Source organism: Arachis hypogaea, chromosome 10 (genome assembly GCF_003086295.3).
Source record: "Arachis hypogaea cultivar Tifrunner chromosome 10, arahy.Tifrunner.gnm2.J5K5, whole genome shotgun sequence".
NCBI lineage: Eukaryota > Viridiplantae > Streptophyta > Magnoliopsida > Fabales > Fabaceae > Arachis > Arachis hypogaea.
This window is the reverse complement of record NC_092045.1, coordinates 91,436,947-91,456,964: the sequence shown is the minus strand read 5'-3', so window position 1 is coordinate 91,456,964 and position 20,018 is coordinate 91,436,947. Positions and strand designations below refer to the sequence as shown.

The window sequence follows — 20,018 nt, the reverse complement described above, 5'->3', positions numbered from 1 at the left end:
GGAGGTACAAATTGAAAAATGAACAAAGGTAAGAGGGAGACAAAGTTTGAATTAAGAAGAGTGGGTTTGGGTGGGTTTTGGGTTTTGGATCCTTTTCAGTGTGGGTCGGGTTTGCTCGGTTCTCACCATGTCCAAAAAAAATGATAAATAGAACATGTATGTGATCCTTGTATTTTATTTATAAAATTCTCTGATTCCGAAACCTGGTAAGTGGTAAATCCAGAGTCTTCGCATAGCTTCCCAATTTTTTTTTTCTGTTCTCTCTATGCCTCCAGCACGAAGGAACATTGAATTGTCATCAGAAACATGATAGATAAATTATAAAATAATAATTTATAAAATAAAAAATAAATTTTATAATTAAATAAAATATAAAATATTAATTTATAATTAAAATTAAACTAAAATTATTTAATTATTATTAAAAAATTTTAAAAATATATTTTATTATAAAATTTATAGAAATCAAATATATTTAAAAAAAACCCTAAAAAATTAAATAATAATATTTTAATTTTTTAAAATCAAATTTATTTAAAAATAATTTTTTAAATTTTGAACCAAATATAATAATATAATATTTTAATCTTAAAATTTTTAAAAATTATTTATAATTTCTCCACCATACACACTCTTAATATTACAGTACTTGGAGACGATCATTTTGAGGCAGTGTCCAGTACCTCCTCCAACATCAACCTGCGTTGACACTCCTTTAAATCTATCGTATGCTTCCAAATATTTCTTCATATGTTTGGCAGAGATTCCTGCCATTGCTTTGTTGAAAGTGTGACTCAGTTTTGCATCCTTCTCCATGTACTCCCACACCGACATTCCATTAGCCTCCTTGAACACCTTTATTCCTCCATCAACAATTGCATCCTTAATGTTTACCTTAATTAATTATAATTCAAGAATATATTAATGCAACTCAATCAGATTAATTAATTAAAAAAAGTGTTAGAAACATCAGAATTTATTATTTTTTGTCATGACTTAGTCATTAATTTAGTTTTCTTAGTCTAGTTCTTCTAATCTAGTATTTTTTTTTTGGTTTTTCACGGTGGTACTGAGCTCTATTTAAGAGTTTGTCGCTGACCAATAGGTTGCTGCATGCACAAGGCGAGATTCGAATCCCCGACACTTGCTTAAGTAGACTAATGAGCTAACCACTAGACCAACCCAACTTAGTTTCTAATCTAGTAATTTAACAACATATTTTATTCCATATTTTTAAATATCGACGAATATTCGATAGCCAAAAACAAGAAATTCTGACGATCCTCTAAGATTTCTCTTAATTAATTACTCACTCACCAAATCCTTGTTAGAGCTGGGTGGCAGTTGAGATTTGAGAAAAAAAGCTAGATTATGACTGATTTTTTAGAAAATATTTAGCAGCATGTTAGAGACTATAAAGCCTCTCAACCTTGCCGCCAACGCCATGGTCAACGACGACACTCGAATTGAGAAGTGAGAAACTGGCAAGCACACGAAGCATTCTCTCCAGCCTGTTGTGGAGTTGAGGGTGCTGTGAAGGAAGCTTTGAGGCGATTTCGGAAACCTATAAGTATGCACCGTTGGGGGCTAACTCAGACAATATCTCAAACAGGTTGAGTTCAACAGCAGCATTCAATATGAAAGGGAACACTTGAAAAGTTGACAACAACATCGCATACATGCATGCATCGTCGTCATCATATCCTTCTTCCTTTCTTGCTGATGAACTCATCATTTGGTTTCCTTGCTTTAATCAGTTTTCTTACACTCCAGCTGTGTGTTTGTGAACATTTCTTTTGTATATTTCTCATTTGACAAGATAAAAAGATCTCTTGTACTATACAAAAAGAAGAAATACGTGTGCATAATAAATTCTGCAAATAAAGGCACATTCATTGTTATTCAATTTCTTCATGGGATTAGTTTAGTTAATGCTGCTACGTTTGAAGACGTACCAAAAGGGATCAGTTGACGCAGCAATTTTTGTCACATGCAGGATTTTGTTAGAGTCGTACGTATAGGTTTCAAGAAGTTTTCCTTCCTATATGTTGATCTTTTAGTTTTGTTATATTTCTCCACTCATGTTTCTAGATGGTTGCTAACGGTGCAGCTTTAATTTCATCTTTATAATAAAAAGGAAAATGTTACTTCTACAATAAAATTTTGTCTTTGGTCAGTCTTTAAAATTTAAATAATGTTATTTAATGAAAAATGTTACTTGTACATGTACAATAAAATTTAGTCTTTGTTCAGCCTTTAAAATTTAAATAATGTTATTTAATTAAATTTAATTAAAACACATTTTTAATTTGTAGCTCACATGTTAGTAATTAAAATTAATTTAAATTTTAAATATTAAAATTTTTCTAACTTTCTATCCCGTTCATTAAATAATTATTTTATCATTTTTTTATTTTATTTGTACATTTCGTCTCTCTCGTACTGTTTTTTTTCTTTCTCTCACGTTCTTCACAAAAATCTTTATAGAAGAGTATCACTCCTCTAAAGATAAATTTACTATTTCATATTTAATATTTTATTATTATTAGATGAGTCGTGCTATTTTATTCCTATTTCGAGTAACTTGCATGTTAACTCAAAACTCATTCATCATATTGTCAAATAAAATTTTAATAAGATTATATCAACAATGGAATTAAACAATAAATGAATTATCAGTCTATACATCAATATTCTTTTCTTCTTCTTCCCTTTCTTTTTTTTTCTTTCTTTCATTTTTTTAATCTTTATCTCTAGAATGATTAGAGAATACCACCAACATAAAATAATTAGACCGAATTAAAGATAAATAAAGGAGCAATTGCAGATATTCGGGAGAAAAAAAAGATAACAAATAAAAATTTAATAAAAGTTTATAGTTTTCAACAATTATTTTATTATTAGTTGGATTTTTTCATTACTTATTTGAACATTAGCGCTTTTAAAATGATTAAAATGTATGTGCGTAAAAGTTATTTTTTTTTCAATTGTAAGTTGTAACACATCTAAAATTATAAATCTAAAAAAATACTAAATCTATCTAGATGTATTTGTTTTAATTTTTTTAAAATTATTGTAATAAAAGGCATGTATTTGTAATGAAAAAAAGATTAATCTGTGGGTAATTTTATGGAACTAATTCAATTTTTATGTGTATCGAGTTAGTTTAAATATTTTGAGGTTAAAATGTAAACATTTAAATTTATTTTATAATAAAAAATAATAATTTATTCTAATTGGAATACAGGTAGGTTTCTTCAGTTTGCAACTTGCTCAAACCATTAAAATATAATCTGTCCAGAGTCCACAACTCCACCTAAGGGGTGTCTTTTCTTCCTTCTTTTTTTTTTTTTTTTGGCACATGTCATGTTCAAAATTGCTAAACATCTTACTTCTTTAAATGATTTAGAATTAAACATAAAAAATAATATAATACATGAGTATTTATAATTCTTTTAGCAATATATGAAGTTCATTGGCTAAATAATGTGTGACTTGAATTTTTTAAATAATGTGTCGCAAACTAATAAAAAATTACAAATGTTCTATAAGCTTAAATTTTGTGCATATTTCATTATACGTTTTATATATATTTCGGAATATATATATATTTTTTCACGATGCAAAGTTCCGGCGCCGGGGGAAGGGGAAAAAAAATGAAAAGACAGGACGGGGGAATGATCCAGTGATATTAATGTATATCAATCTTGCTTAGCTTGTGAAGGTGGGAAGTGTGAGAACTCATCATCAAACAGAAAATTATTGAACAAAAGGAAATGTCAAGAATAAATGAATAACACATACAATCATATTAATTTTTTTATTTCAAAATCAAAACAAACTGAATACAATGCTATAAGGGAATCACAGATACAGGGGGAATTTTTCACATGTATCAGCACACTGAATTAGTGATGGCAACATCAGGAACAGAAGCTAACACCAGCTGGGGTTGAAGTACTGCTGCTTCTCTAGCCTTTCTGCGTTCGCGCCTCATCCTGAAATACTCCCTCTTCCTTGCTCTATAGCTGTTGGGGTTCTCAGGTTGCACTTCTCGTGGGTAAACACTCACCTGAAGTAGAAGAAATCATAATAATTAAGCTTCAATTTGTACTCTCTATAATTTTTCTAAGTAACATAAACAAGGTGTAAAAAGCTTCACTTAACCTTTTTCCTGTCAGGCCCAAATTTCTCAAATTTCACAACTCCATCAATCAAGGAAAAGATGGTATAGTCTTTGCCAAGCCCCACATTCTTTCCTGCATGAAACTAAAAGTATTGTCCAAAACAAAATCAAAACTTAGATGACCCTGTATGGTCTTTTTTTTTCTTCTTCTTCTTCGAAGTGATAGGATGCTACACATTTTATATTACTCGTAAATTTCTAAATGCCAAAAACGTGGTAATGGTCAAATTTTTATATATAATCAAGCTTCAAAGTTTAAGGAAGCATGGTTTTGCAGTCGTAAGCAAGCTATAGTACTACCTATTCACCTATCATCTACTTAACACCATTGAAACTTGAAAAGTTCTGTATAAAATACAAATGTTTATGTAAGGAAGAAAGCAAACATAGCAAAAAAATGAAACATAATAAACACTATTGGAACCCCTCAGTCAGCTTAGACAATAGAACAAATAGATAGAGTGCATATTCAAAAAACAGAGAATGAAAATTGGAATCAATAGTACCTTAGTACCACGTTGGCGAACGATGATGGAACCGGGTTTGGCGACTTGATCACCGTAGATCTTGACGCCGAGGCGTTGGCCGGGGGAATCACGGCCGTTCTTGGTGCTGCCAGCTCCCTTCTTGTGGGCGTTCTGGATGGTGAGAGGGAGAGGAGGCCGAAACTGAATGTGTGTGCGAGGGAGAGATACAAAGGAGGGAAGCGGCGAAGCAGAAGCATAGGAAGAGGAAGACGACGACAGAGAAAGGCCTTTGAATGCTGTTGCAAGGTTGAAACTCACCGCCATCGTTCAGCCACAGGTTCTCTTCTCTGTTCTCACCACACTGTATTATTACCTCACAAGTCACAGTTCAAGACAAGGAGAAGAAGAAGATAAGGAAAACTTAAAATTACATCAAAGTCCATTCACTTTTGCTAAAATGACCAAAAAAAATTATAAATAAAACTTTGAGTAATTACTCAAATCAGTCCCAAATATTTTAAAAGTGGATATTTTAATTCAAAAAAATTAATACACAAATCAATTTCTAAAGTTTTATTCCAAAAGACAAATCAATCTCTAATTCATTTTTTGGTAGAGTAATTACCCAGATCAGTCTCCAAAGATTTTAAAAACAGATATTTTAGTCCCTAAGAAAAATCAATGTAGAAATCAATCTCGAATGTTTTTCTATTAGACATAAAAATTCTCCATCCAAAAATAAAATAAAATAATTATTATTATTAATTGCACAATAATATTATATTATAATTTTTTGTATTTTTTAGACAAAAATAATGATAAATTTATTTTATATATATATATATATATATATATATATATATATATATATATATATATATATATATATATATATATATATATATATATATATATACTCACTCAATAATAATAATCAATAAAATTATTAGAGATTATTATACAAAAAATTCAAAGTTAAAATTATTTAATATTTTTGTATTTAATATAATAAAAAGATGTCCTATTGAAAAAAAAAAACATGTTCGTATTAAAAAAAATATGTGTTAAAAGAAAATAATTTAATTTGGATTTATATTAAATACATGTTTCTTTTAATACAAACATGTTTTTTTTAAAATAGTACATCTTTTGATTCTATTAAATACAAAAATATTAAATGGTTTTAATCTTAAATTTTTTGTAAAATAATCTCTAATAATTTTATTTATTATTATTATTATTATTATTATTATTATTATTATTATTATTATTATTATTATTGAGTGAATATATATATAAATACATACATAAGAATCTAATGAATAAATTTATTATTATTTTTGTTTAAAAAATAAAAAAAATTATAGTACAATATTATTATGCAAATAATAATAATAATAATAATAATAATAATTTTTTATTTTATTTTATTTTTGGACGGAGGATTGTTATGTCTAACGGAGAGAAACGTTGGAATTGATTTGTACATTAACTTTTTTGGGACTAAAATGTCCGTTTTTAAAATCTTTGGGGACTGATTTAAGTAATTATTCTGTCAAAAAATGAATTGGAGACTGATTTGTCTGCCAGAATAAAATCTTGGAAATTAATCTATGTATTAATTTTTTTAGACTAAAATGTCTGTTTTTAAAATTCTTAGAAACCAATTTAGGTAAGTATTCCAAAAAAATCATCTTTTATTTCATTATTAAGAAAAGGGGATTTTCGATGATATGCAAAAACATATTTTAACTTGTATATGTTAATAACTTGGGTCTTAGATAATTTAAAAAAAAACATATGCTTGTTGTGACAATGACGATACATCACAAAATTTATGGAAATTTGCATTCCTAAGATCATAAGATCTTTTGAAAAGCGAAATAAAGTAAATTAGACTTTTATTTGTTTGATCAGTTTTTTTTCACATTTTCTTTATTATTGTAAATAGTAATTACTCTAAAACTTTAATCAAATTTAAACATTCATATATTTCTAACTATCAAGAAAACAAAATATATAAAGTATTTTCGTTAAAGCATGAAATTTTGTAAATTATGTATTTTTAAAAATATATAATTAATATAACTTGATTATAGTGTATGGGTAATATATCCGTTACATTTATATTTTATGATCAAATATTTTTTTAAATATTGGGCCAAGAGGAGGTATAATCTCCAAAAATAGTTGAAAAAACATATTTTACGCTGTTGTATGGAGCAACAAAATTGACAAACGTCACGGATAAAATATTACTCATAAATTGATAAAATATTAAAAAATATTTAATTTGGTCTCTAAAATTACATTCAAGCCTTAATTTAGTCTTTGAAATTTTAATTGTCTCAACTTAGTCTCTAAATTTTTCAAATTTTAATCACGTTAATCTCTACGATGGTTTTCGTCACAGAATCAATTGAAAAGTTTAGAGACTAAATTAAAACAATTAAAACTTCAAAGACTAAATTGAGACTCGAGTGTAACTTCAAAGACCAAAATGAATGTTTTCTCTAAAATATCATTTACAAATTATACTTTTTGAATTTGTTTTGTTTTTTTTTTTTTTGACAAAACATCATTCATGAATTATATTTTTTCACATACATGTAAAATACATCAATTAAAAAATAAATGTGAAAAACACTAAATAACCTCCAATAAGAAAGAAAAACTTAAATAGTGTCACTCCAAAACCCCGACACAATGTACCTAACTTATTAAGGGTCCGAAGTCAAATTTGGTAGGCCTATTTTTTCAGGAATTTTATGATTGATATACTCATATTCTCTCATTTCCTTTGTTATCAACTTATCATTCATTATTTCATCGTTTTGGATTATACACGAAACTTAAATGATCTGAATCACTCGAATATCATATTTATTTAATATATTAGATGTGTTAAAAGGTTTAACAATTATTTTATGGGAGTTACTCACATAAAGACGCTTAAAACATTTTTTTTTAATAACTACCTTATCAAATCAAAACAAAGCAAATAGATAGCAACATTGAATCGAATCAAAATAAATCAAAACTGTAATTATAATCCATTCACTATAAATAATTTCTTGAATCCTGAATAATTCATGACACAAGCTAAGGTCACACGATAATTGACTTTACATAATAACAATTGAAAGCAAATCAAACATGGAAACATAAAGCATGAACTTTTTGGCGCTTTCTGGGAGAACTGGGATGAGTTAGAGGCACATTCCTTCCACTTCTTATCCAAAGCAAACAAAAGGAAAAAAATCAACCAAGACTCAACTCATCTTTTACACAAATGAACGTTCATTCTTCAGCATATGTACTTAAAAAACAAAACCAGACAAGAAGCTTTACCAATCTGCGAACTTCAGTGGAGGAATGCTTCCTTAACCGATTTGCATTCCTCTTAACCGATGACTCTGCTAACGCTTGAGTCGTCGAGGATGGATATAATGAGCTGCTTGAGCTTGAATTTGATGGTGAGGAATGCCTGTGCACGCTTCAGTGCCACCATGAGTACGTTGGAGATTGGTGACTCAGAAGAGAGGTTTGTGCTATAGGAAGTCGGCATGCGCTCAAGAACAACACAGAAGTAGAGCTCAAGTGCCCTGCACTAAAGAGAGTGACAAAGAAGAGGGACTAATTTGTCCTATTTTAAAAACTTTTTCGTCACGTGTGCATTCGCAACGGCCAAGTCAGTACAACGAGAATCATGTCAAACTTTTTCGTTGGGTCTGATGGACCCACATGAATGGAGGGATTCATATGTCTAATTTTTAAAAGGTCAGAAATTTTAAATTATTTTCAAATGGTCAGGGATGAAGATGTCTGCAGGATAGAAATCCAAACACAATGATTTAGGCTCACGATAGAACTAACGGGCTAAGAATCACAAACGGACCCACATTGGGTTCAAGCCCATGATACATAAGCACCTCACTTAACACAATTCGGCCACTCATCCCCCATTATTGAGAGAGAGTCACGATGGAGAGAAGAGAAGGAGAGTGAGATGCCCTAACTTTTACTATTCATCACCATCTTCAATCCACATAACTTTCAAATTGTAACTCCGATCGAAAACCTGTTTGTGGTCACGCGTCGCTCTCGAATTTCTCTTTGATTCTATGCCACTTTTATGGTGAGTACTCCCAAGAACTCTACCTCATTTTTGTTTTTTCCTTCAAATTTTAGTTTTGGTTAGGTGAATGTTAAAACATTGTCGTTTTGGTGTTTAGGGGAGGCTTATCTCGGGTCCTAGAGTGGTTTTGACCTAAGGTTTCGTGGTTCAAGATAAGAAAACTCTTTTTCTTTGAATTTTCTCCTATACGTACGAATCCTAGTTTAAATATATGTAAAATTTGGTGAAATTAGAGTTGCTTGGTTGATTTTAGTATGGATTGGGTACTTGGTGTGGTTGCGGAGCTTTTGTTGAGGCTTGAATTGGCACTTGGGCTGATTTTTGGGTCACTTGGTGGAAACTTGAAGGATTAACTAAAGCTTGTGTCCATTCAGAGAGGAAAGAATTCAAGTGTTAAGAAAACGCCGTCAAAGATGTGATATGTTGTGAATTTGAGAATTGAAATTTTGGTGAGCTTGGTAAAAATTGATGGTGTTGTGATGTATGTATGCATGATTGAATTGATAGATGTTATGTTAATTACCTTTTAAGGCTTTGATATGAAAATTAGGTCGAAGACCGTGATAAGGTAAGGTATCCCCTAGTATGTAAGTTATAGTAAGTTGGTGGCATTTGCCATGTGTGATTTGTTGTTGGGATGATGAAAATTTGTTGGGTAATTGATTGTTGAATTGATTATTGGTGAATAATTTAGTGAAAAAATACATTGATTGATTGTTTGATTATAGAGTTATGTTGGCCAGATGCTTTAAATAATTGTGTAGTTGGCGTTGTGATGATTTACATGTTGATGTTTGTGTTGTTAAATATGGTTGAGAATGAAAATGAGGTAATTATAGATGGATATAAATTTGGATAGTAAAATTTTTGAGATTGAGGTGGAGGAGAATTTTGAGTGTAGAGGGTGTGTAAAGATTGGTTTGTGTTGGTTTAGAAAGGAAATGAATTGAGAAAATAGCAAAATGAACATTATGTAGAATTTTGATAAGATTGGGTTTTTGACCAACTTCGATGGGGCATAACTTGGCGCTCGATGCTCGAAATTGAGTGAATTTTATCTTTAATTAAATATGATAATGAAAGATTTAAAACTATTTAAGAACGCAGGAAAACAAAATTTTGTAGCAAAAGTTATGCGCATTTAAAAACTGGTATAAAAATCTGAAATTGCAGGCTTTGCAGAAAATCAACAAAACTAACTAGTGTGCGGGCGCACGACTCATAACAAGTGTTCGAAATCGTGCGTATGCACGAGGGTGTGCGTACACACACCAAGAGAATTTTGCACATATGTTCGTACACATGAACACTGTTTTTTCCAAAACTCTATTTTTGACTGTTCTGCCTTTCCGGCATGGTTATAACACTCTTTAACCTCCGTATGGAGTTGAATAACTGATAATTAAACCTTGAATACACTAGAGAGTGATATGACAAATTAAATTGAACTATTCCTAGATAAACACTTAGTTAACCGGATGAAATATTGTGGGGATGGTGGCTTTGTCCCTCCCGTGGTGAGGAGGGTTGTCTCATCCTGCTTACGGAATAATGAGATTGATATAGGTTTCGGTTTTAGGGTTTTTGAGACTGGATGGAATTGTAAATTGGTTTAAGATGTGATCTTGATTTCTTGCCTGGCAAGGACAATGGTATCATCCCACTTGCTCAATGCGTAAACTACTATGTGAGGATGGTGGTTTTATCCTATCCACGATGAGGACAGTGATCTTATCCGGCTCATGAGAGAATGGAAATGATAGATTGATAAGGAATTGAGATTAATGAATCTAAGTGTGAAAAATTGATAATGAATTGGGATTAGTGCATTTGATAATTTATAAAAGTGCTAAAAGACATTGATATTGATTAATTGTAGCCTGAATGGCTGGTTTGGTAAGGTCTGGGTGTTATCCCGCTTGCGTATTGATTTGATAATTGTTTTGGCACCTGCATCAGGCAAGGACGGTGATTTTATCTGTAACACCCTAATATTCAAATCCTTATGCTCGAGTCATAAGTCAATGATATTATGGTGGTACGACTCTCAGGTGGATCTTTAATATATAAATATAAGTATAATTGAAAGGAGTATTAATTGAGAAGCGTAAAAAGAGTAAAAATAAAATCGCAATGGAGCATCACTCACGTTTCGACGACTAAAAGATAAAGCGTGAAGTCGAAAGCGATAAATAGATAAAGGCACAAAGGAGAATAAGAGAAGGATAGTATATAGATATATAACATAAGTAAATAGCCACTAGTCGTGACCCGCGAAGTTTAGGTCGGCTAGGGTATAGTATAACACTAGTTGACAACAGAATCTCCTAAGCTCTCCCAAAAGAAACATAAGAGCCTCTATAGGCAAGTTTAAAAGAGTTCAATACATAATATAAGTTCTTCAAAATAAAGGTAGAGAGATTCTAAGCAAAATATAAAGTGGAGAATGTAAAGATCTTCGCCATCTCTCGGATGAACCACAGCTCACTTGTGAGCACCTGGACCTGTATCTGAAAAACAAGAGATATATACGGAATGAGAACCCCTGACCCATGGGTTCCCAGTAAGGTAAAAGTGCCAAATAAATACAATGCACTGCAATAAAAACTCATTAAGCATCCTAAACTTCTTTTCACCAAATATTCACCCTATGATCTCGCTAATCCATAAATAGGCAACTGTCATAAGGGAATGCTAAATCTAATTCATCTTTCTCATTCTTCTCAACTTGCTAACTCTCCAACAAACTAGGACCAGAATTATAAACAAAACTATCACCAGTTATTCTGCCTCAGCAATACTATATCAATACATCATATCCACGCCTGGAGCAAGTGAATTCACTTCACTGCGTCTACCTAGGGAGCTCAAATTATCTCATTCAATGATCATCATCATTATTCAATTATATCATCAAGTTATCTCCTCAAGAACAGCCCTCAGCGTCCACCGACACCAGCATGAGGGACCTCTCAGTTGTACAAACACAAGCAATACAGACAAGTAATACACAATTAAAGTACAAGTAGAACAAGTAGTACATAATCAAGTAACATAGTATATATGATATAGCAATCCAAAATAAGTAGGCAAACCCACAACAATTCAAACATATGCAAATGATGAATGCCTGCCCTATGGCTGATGATATCATCTGTCGGTTATATAGCCAACTCGACAAGTCCTGGTAGCTAACCATTGGACTGTCTCTCTGTCGTGCATCCCCAACTCGAGTTATTCTCAATCATAAACATGATCATAATTATAATCATACAACACCTATATTGGTGTTTATCCACGGGGGCGAGCTCATCCGAAACTTTCACAGTGTCCGGCTGCACTTACGACATAGGGTCAGCAGAATCTTGGATCTCAACTTGGAGCAAGTGGAGCCGACCCACTGTATCTACCCAAGGAAATCCGAGACTCAGATAGTTTCAATCTCAAATCATACTCGACTGGGAGCAAGTGGGGGCTAACCACTGCATCTACCCAAAGAGTCTCAAAGGCTCAACCTGGAGCGAGTGGAATCACCACTACTGCCGCTACTACCCAGGCGCCATAATCTCTGACCCGGAGCAAGTGGGACGAACCACAATCCTTGCTACTACCGACGCATCACAATCTTTGACCGGGAGCAAGTGGAATGAACCACAACCCTTGCTACTCCTCAGGCATCACAATCTTTGACCCGGAGCAAGTGGGATGAAACCACAACCCTTGCGTCTACCCGGAGAGCCTTTATACTAACCAACCTGGAGCAAATGGGGCGTAACCACAACCCTTGCATCTACCCAGGAGGTACGTTCTCATATGCCCAGGAGGAACCAAGGAAGGGATCCTAACCTCCCACCATCTCGCTGGGGGCGATTTTACAATACCAGGAAGAACAAGGAAGGGGGTCCTCACCTTCCTCTATTTCTCTAGGGTCGCACTTCCGAGAAAGAGAGCTCAAGATAAAACAATCATTCAAAGCCATATTCTCATTTCCAACCATAAATCAATATTTATCATAGCCATCCGGCTCGTGGCATAACCAATAACCAGCCAATAATCATTATCAAATACAGCCATTTGGCTCACGGCATACCCCGCACTTCCATCATCACCCTCAACACCCATGCAGTCATCATTAGTCATGACTTATCATTAATTCTCCCCTTACTTCGTCCACAAGTTACCACATCTCCTAGTCTATTTCCATCGCTAGACATACTATAAGTATTTAGGACATAAAAGGTGAGAAAGAAGACTTAGAAGTCTGAAATTTGGATTTAAAAACTCAAAAATCAACCTTGGGGTGAAAACAGGGTCACGCGTGCACGTCGCCCACGCGCACGCGTGGAACGCCAAAAGTACAGCGACGCGTATGCGTCGCCCACACGCACGCGTGGATGGAAGAAAAGCCAGGTGACGCCCACGCGTCAGCCACGTGTAAGCGTGGGTGCGGTTTGTGCCCCACGCACAAAACCAGCAGTTCTTGCACAACTCTCAGAAATTAGGCTGGCATTTGGTGCAGCACATCGATGCGTATGCGTCGACCATGCGCACGCGTGGGTAGTGAAAACGACGCGTGCGCATCGGGAATGCCTACGCGTGGGAGTGCGTTCTGCTAAAAATTTTACTAAGTTAAAAAGCTGCAGAATTCACAGTTTCAAACCCCAAACTTTCAATACACATAACTTCTTCTACAAAATTTCTTTTTCAACTATTTCTAAACCGTTGGAAAGATCGTTGAATAAACTTTCATAAAAATTCAATTTTGAAGAATTTCAAACTCCATGGATTGAGTTACGGACTGCCAAAGTTGGTCAAAAATAAGTTTTTATCCAAACATAGAAATCACCAATTTTTCCAATGTTCCCAAGCCAAATTCATTTTCACTCATCCAAATGACCACAACCCAATCACATTCACATAATTGCACTCAACCAAAACCAAACTTACCTCATCTACACAATTTCACCCAAAACCATAAAATTCCATATTTCAATTTCTCAAACCTTATTATTCAATAACCAAACCAATTATTCACACCTTCAATATTTAAAATCCATCCAATCACTTATATCATCACTCAATACACACATCAACTTACCTTCCTCACCTCTTTTCGGACTCCGGCCCAAAATTCACGGCCTTCGGCCCAAATTCACAATTTAAATAAATATTCCACAAATCAATACTCATTATCCAATTCATCAAATTCTCAGCACACCAAACATATAATTCACACAATTCTCAATCCAATAATTAATTTACATACATATCAACTATGCATATTACCACCAACCATTTACACAATCCAAACTTAATCCTAGGGGCATCTAACCTAGAAATTCTCATCACACGGCACGGTACTTAAATGAAACTTATACCGTACCTCTTGTAGCCAAAATAATTGAGCTTCTTCTTTGGAAGTCTCCACCAACCTTAGCTCCAAGCCTCACCAAAGCTCCTCAAGCAACACCAATCTCTCAGTTGTGCACCAAAATCACCAAATACACTAACATAACTAATTTCACATATGTACATTAATCTAGGGTTCATGAGAATGATAAATCACAAGGGTTGGAGGGTTACTTACCTTAACCCACTAAAGTTTGTGATGAATATCACCATGGCTCATACTAGAGCACTCGTAAGCAACCAAAATCACAAGGTTTCCTCAAAACCCAAACCAAATTCGAATTTAAAGGGAAAATCGAAAACTGGGCAGAGCGACGCGTGGACACAAACGGCTTGTCAATCGGAGCTCCGTAGTTCAAGTTATGGTGATTTGAAGTTTCAAGGAGAGAGTATTTTCTCCCTTCCTCCCCTCTTCACCATTTCAGCGCCCCTTTCCACATTTTTAGGGTAAATAAGCTGGAATGCTCATAACTAATGTTTATATATGTTGGGTTTTGGGCCCACTTAGACTCGGTTCACTTATTTTTGTCCGTTGGCCCAATTTTGGTCCAAAACCTTTAAGATTAGTGCTCAAAAGCGCACTTTAAATATTTATACATTCCCTAATTATAATTCCTAATTTTTTAAACTCATTTACTTATAATCAATTTTCTTAGCTACAGTACCAGACAGATCTCAGTCGGTACTGCCGGTCAAAATTCCAGTGCGCGTTTTTACGCAAAAAAAAACTATGTTTTTTGACTTAGAAAAATTTCCTGAATCCAAATATCATATTTTAATTACCAAATTCTGATTGCTAAATTTTCTAAATATATTCGCTCCTATTTAATTTATTATTTAATTAATTACGGTTTGACCGGATTTTACATGATCTCGCTTGTTTATTGATTGCGGTATGATGTGAGGACGGAGGTTTAATCATGCTCATGTATTGGGGAGGTTAAGGATTTCGTCTGGTTGTGCATATATTTGTATGTGAATGGGTTATGATGAGTTGTGCTTTACGAGGCTGGTTAAGATTATGACTAGGATTGAATTGAATTGAATTGACTTGAGGCTTAGATCAAAAGCGAGGATTTATATGAGATTCATGATGAAAACTATGATTTAAAAGTGTGGCGGACACTATATCTCGAAGTAGATAGGAAAGTTGAGATTGAGAATTTCCTCTCTTGCTGCGACAGACAAGTTGATGTTGAGAATTTATTCTCTTGTGTTGTGATATTAACGGAAAAGACATTAAGATTGATGTTGTGGAGATGGTAGTTCGTTCCGCCCACAGTGACGATGGTGGTTTGATCTCCCTCACGGATAGACAAGCTGAGGTTGAGGATTCCCTCTCTTGTTGGCAGTGGACAAGAGAAGTTGAGGATTCTCTTTCTTGTTACATTGGAAAATTGGATGGAAGGTTGAGGATTCCCTTCTATTCAATTTCTGGCAGCAGTGTGGACGAGTTAGGTTGAGGGTTTTCTTTCTTACTACATCACGGTTTCTCTCTGTTTGGGAAGTGTGGGAGAAACTATATCCCAAGAGTGTGGCAAACACTATATCCCAAGACTATAAGAGCATTATATCCTAGGAAACGTATCGGACACTATATTCCAAGAATGTGACGGGTACTTTATCCCAAGAGTGTGGATACATAACAGAGAGACAATATCCAGGTTAGCTACCAAATGTGTTGGGTTTTGGCAGTTTAACCAATGCGTAAGTTCATGGCCAGTAGGATAGGCATGCATCATGTGCATTTGTTTGCAATCGTTTTGGTGTGTATAATTGTTTGGTTTGCCTACTTGTTCACCTATCTGCTACTTGTATTAATTGCACTCTATGGTGATTGACTTGTTTGTTTTGTTTGTGTTTGATTATATTAAGAACTTGAGAGTGAAAATATAGGAATCTGATAATGTATTGGGACTATTGAGACTGTTGAGATTTACTAAGACTAATGAGATTATTGAGACTTATGAGACTAAAAACGGTGAATAATAAAATAATGATGATAATTTGATACCATTGAGATTGAACGTTGTTAATGATAACTATTTGAGACTGATAAGATCGAAAGGGCTTGATACTGAAACGAACAATAATGATATTGTGAGAAATAATAACTTAGTGCTAGAAAGAATTAAGGTTAGAGACGGTTGACAAGGGCTGAGACTTAGTAACTTAACCCTGTTTAGATTAGAAAAAACCCGAGGATTAAATTTTGTGAGTTTGGAGACTAAGCTTGCCTAGTAGGTCCATGCAATTTTACATAATCTCTATATGAAACTATTACCCTACTGAAAATTTTCGGGTTCTCACCGTTGTAGAAATTATTGATTTTTCAGATAACAGGACGTGACGCATCTCGCTAAGAGTGCGAGATTCGTTGGCAAAGCGAAGAAGACTTTATTTTTAAAGTTTATTCTGTATTTAGCAATTTCTTTACTGTTGAACATGTATTTGTATACTTTCTTCTTAGAGATTTTATTTTAGAAAAACAGAGTTGTATTTTTGTACTTCTCGTTTTATAATATTTTTTATCCGACTTTATTTTTGTGGGTCGAGACTAGTGATTATTATGTATGTTATTTTAAAAATTATATATATATATATATATATATATATATATATATATATATTCCGACTTTATTTTTGTGGGTCGAGACTAGTGATTATTATGTATGTTATTTTAAAAACTATATATATATATATATATATATATATATATATATATATATATATATATATATATTCTACTTTGGTAAATGGCATTCACTTGTGTTAACGTTATTCTGTGTAAATATCGGTCATTCGATATTTTAATTTCTTCAAGGGTCCTAATTATGATGTTATTTTTTTATATATAATTTTTTTAGAAGCCTTTGTTAAGTTATTAGATTCTTCATATGGACGAGGTTGTTGTAGCCACTCTATCAAATTGACATTCAATTATGCTGTGTTGGAAGTTGATAATGTTAATATTATTATAGGAATTTTTTATGAGACGCATTACAAAATTATACCGATCTCCCACTCCCCCTCTCTCTCCTCTTAATCGTCCTCTCCCTCTACTAATTATCAAAACCCTTAAATAAGTTGGTAAAGTAATTACATTAATTGACTAATCAAGATTGAAAGATAATAATTCTCTCTAACAACCAGACTTATGAAATTGCTTACTTCTACTAATATGAGATACATAAAAGTTTTGCTTAACAAAAACGTAGTATGGAGTTGTTCCATATTTTTCTTAATTGAAAATTAAATACAAACACTTTATCAATAAATTGTATCAAACACACATTAATATACTTGATTTTTTAAGGGAAAAAAAGAAAAAAAAAACTATGTGCCAATCAACATTTATTATCACAGAAAAATATTTTTGATTGTTTAATAATTTTCTATCAAAAATCTTAAGATTAAGTCCTTTTTTGTGAAGTATTATACAGTTATATCAAATTAGTACGACAGAAATATATATTTAATGACCATTTTTGTTTTCCTTTGAAAAATTCAAGGCAGGCAAAAACACCCAATATGACATCGAATAATTTGGAGCTTAAGCAAAATACTAATAAAGAATAACATTGCTATTATAGTATTGTTAGTTATATAAAATCCTTGATAAAGTTTAGATCCTTCTTAAAATTTTCCTATGAAATTAGAGGATCTAGAATCCAACACCTTGAACTAAATGTCTAATATGATTTTACTGTACAAAAATGGCATACTAAGCAAAATCTGTGCTATCAGATATTCTATCTTTTATCTATAAATTCTATGCTGGAAAGAAAAGTTTCCTACTTAGACAATTTATTTCATTGCAACCTTGCAGAACAAATAATACGATGGCTTCATCTATCTAGCATTAAGAAGCATTCTTAGCACACTCTTCATATTTGGTCTTGCTTCTGGAGATGTACTAACACAAACAAGAGCAATCTGCAGAATTGCTAGCATCTGGTTTCTCACAGCTTGAGATGTTTTGCTAACATTCGAATCAAGAATGTAGTCTTTATCCATCGAATTATGCAAAATCCACTTCATCAATTCGGTTTCCTCTGTCACTTCTTCTTGATTCTTTATCACACCATCAACAGAGAAAGGAGAGTGATGACAAAGAATGGTGACTGACCGAAGGTGAAAAGGAGTCACACCATCACCCAAAATCTGTTCTTTGACTTCCTTTGCTTGGTAATAACCAGCAACATTATCTTCTTCTCCTTCCAATTTGAAAATTCTGATCATTCCTCTTGTTCCATTAGAACTCTGTTAGAACAACTGAATCACAAGCCAATAAAGGGATGGCCAGAGCTTGGAGGAAAACTAACCAAGAAAGGAAGAGAGAGCTTGAACCGAGTGTCGCCAAGAGTGAACTCCAACGAGGTAGGGATTAGGCTAGTTTAATTGCATGTTTGTGGTTATGTGATTGATGATGATTGATGATAAAATGAATGGTTGCTTGATGTATTTGATGCTGATTAAGTATAATGATTAGGACTATAGTGCTATTATGATGAATTGTTGCACTACATTGCTCTTGGATGATTATATGATGAACGAATGATGAAATGAACAAGAGCTGAGCTCTTGGGACTATATGACAAAGATGAAAATTCTAAGAGAGTCTAAGAATAGAATCATGATTAGAAGAGGATTGGAAGCTTAGGTAATCGAATTGGTCAGTTAAAACCTAAGTCAATAGCTGCAGAATCTGTTACCAAATTAGGCAGCAACTTGCTCGAATTTCTGGGAAATATCTAGCCATCCAAAATTAAGAAAATAAATATTTCAGTAATCTTTGATGAGTACATAACCTTTCCTAAAAAATTTCATAATTTTTTTATGAGTAGGTTGGAAGATAAAAATTGTTGAAAGTAAATCGTTTCTGTTGAAAAACCTATTTTAAAGCTATTGCAGCAGCAACTTCCAACCTATGTAACTTTTAAATTCTGAGAAGTTTTAAGATATAACTAAAGAGAGTTGAGATATTGACATGCCAATAATAGTGTGACCAAATTTTAGGACAAAATCAGTTTTATATAATTAATTGTGCAATTTACAAAATGACATGTTCACTGTTTTATTGACATGCAATCCTGTGACTCGTTTAGTTATGCCAGCCACTTGTGTGAGCTACCGGTTGATCCAGAACTCGATTTGATGTGAAACTAGTTGAGAGTAAAACTTTAGGGTGTCTAATTTTATTTTCTAAAAAGCTCATAAATTTTGGAGTTATACATTGGGAGTTATAAATTTTAGAAAATTACTACTCACTGTTGGCTAAACAGAATTTCTAGATTTAGAGCAGTGACTTCCTAGATGTATAACTTCTAATCCAGAAGGGCTGTTGAGGTGAGACCAAAACCAAATAAATGCGTATGATGTCTAGTTCATTCAGTTCAAATTTTAGAGCTATAGCAATTATAGAAAATTAGTTATGCCCTTTCGAACTTAACCGGTTTACTGATTAACCAAACAAAAACCTCTCAAAGACAGAATATGCATAACTTTTGTTTTTGAAATAAGAATGTTCTGAAACCTAAACCATATTACACTTAGGAGAGTCTACTATAAATGGATTTTTCATGATTTTTCAAAGTATACTACTACTTGCTGTTTTCTTTAAGAAGTTACCAAACAGGGCAGGCGAACTTTGAATATTTATAAAAAATTCAATTCTTAATACGAACACCCAAAACTAAAACCAAACCGACCCTTAGAGTCCCTAGAATACCTCCATTAGTAATTTGAGTCGTTCCGCTAATATTTCATGACGCATATTGACCTTGCGAAGAAACAAGGTGCTGTTCGAGAAGCTAGC

General features: G+C 33.0%; 2 protein-coding genes across 2 annotated transcripts; both read right to left on the bottom strand.

Annotated features, from left to right (window-relative positions):
• Positions 1-597: 597 nt before the first annotated feature.
• On the bottom strand, positions 598-1,732 carry LOC112717717 (isoliquiritigenin 2'-O-methyltransferase-like). Its single transcript, XM_025769674.1, has 3 exons — positions 1,652-1,732; positions 1,430-1,564; positions 598-894 (listed from the first exon to the last, which is right to left on the bottom strand). Exons 1-3 carry the CDS (start codon positions 1,730-1,732, stop codon positions 598-600), a joined length of 513 nt encoding a protein of 170 aa, XP_025625459.1.
• Positions 1,733-3,794: 2,062 nt separating this feature from the next.
• LOC112715908 (large ribosomal subunit protein bL27c) lies at positions 3,795-5,144 on the bottom strand. The gene is made up of 3 exons (XM_025767731.2): positions 4,693-5,144; positions 4,168-4,269; positions 3,795-4,072 (listed from the first exon to the last, which is right to left on the bottom strand). Exons 1-3 carry the CDS (start codon positions 4,975-4,977, stop codon positions 3,896-3,898), a joined length of 564 nt encoding a protein of 187 aa, XP_025623516.1. The 5' UTR covers positions 4,978-5,144; the 3' UTR covers positions 3,795-3,895.
• Positions 5,145-20,018: the final 14,874 nt, after the last annotated feature.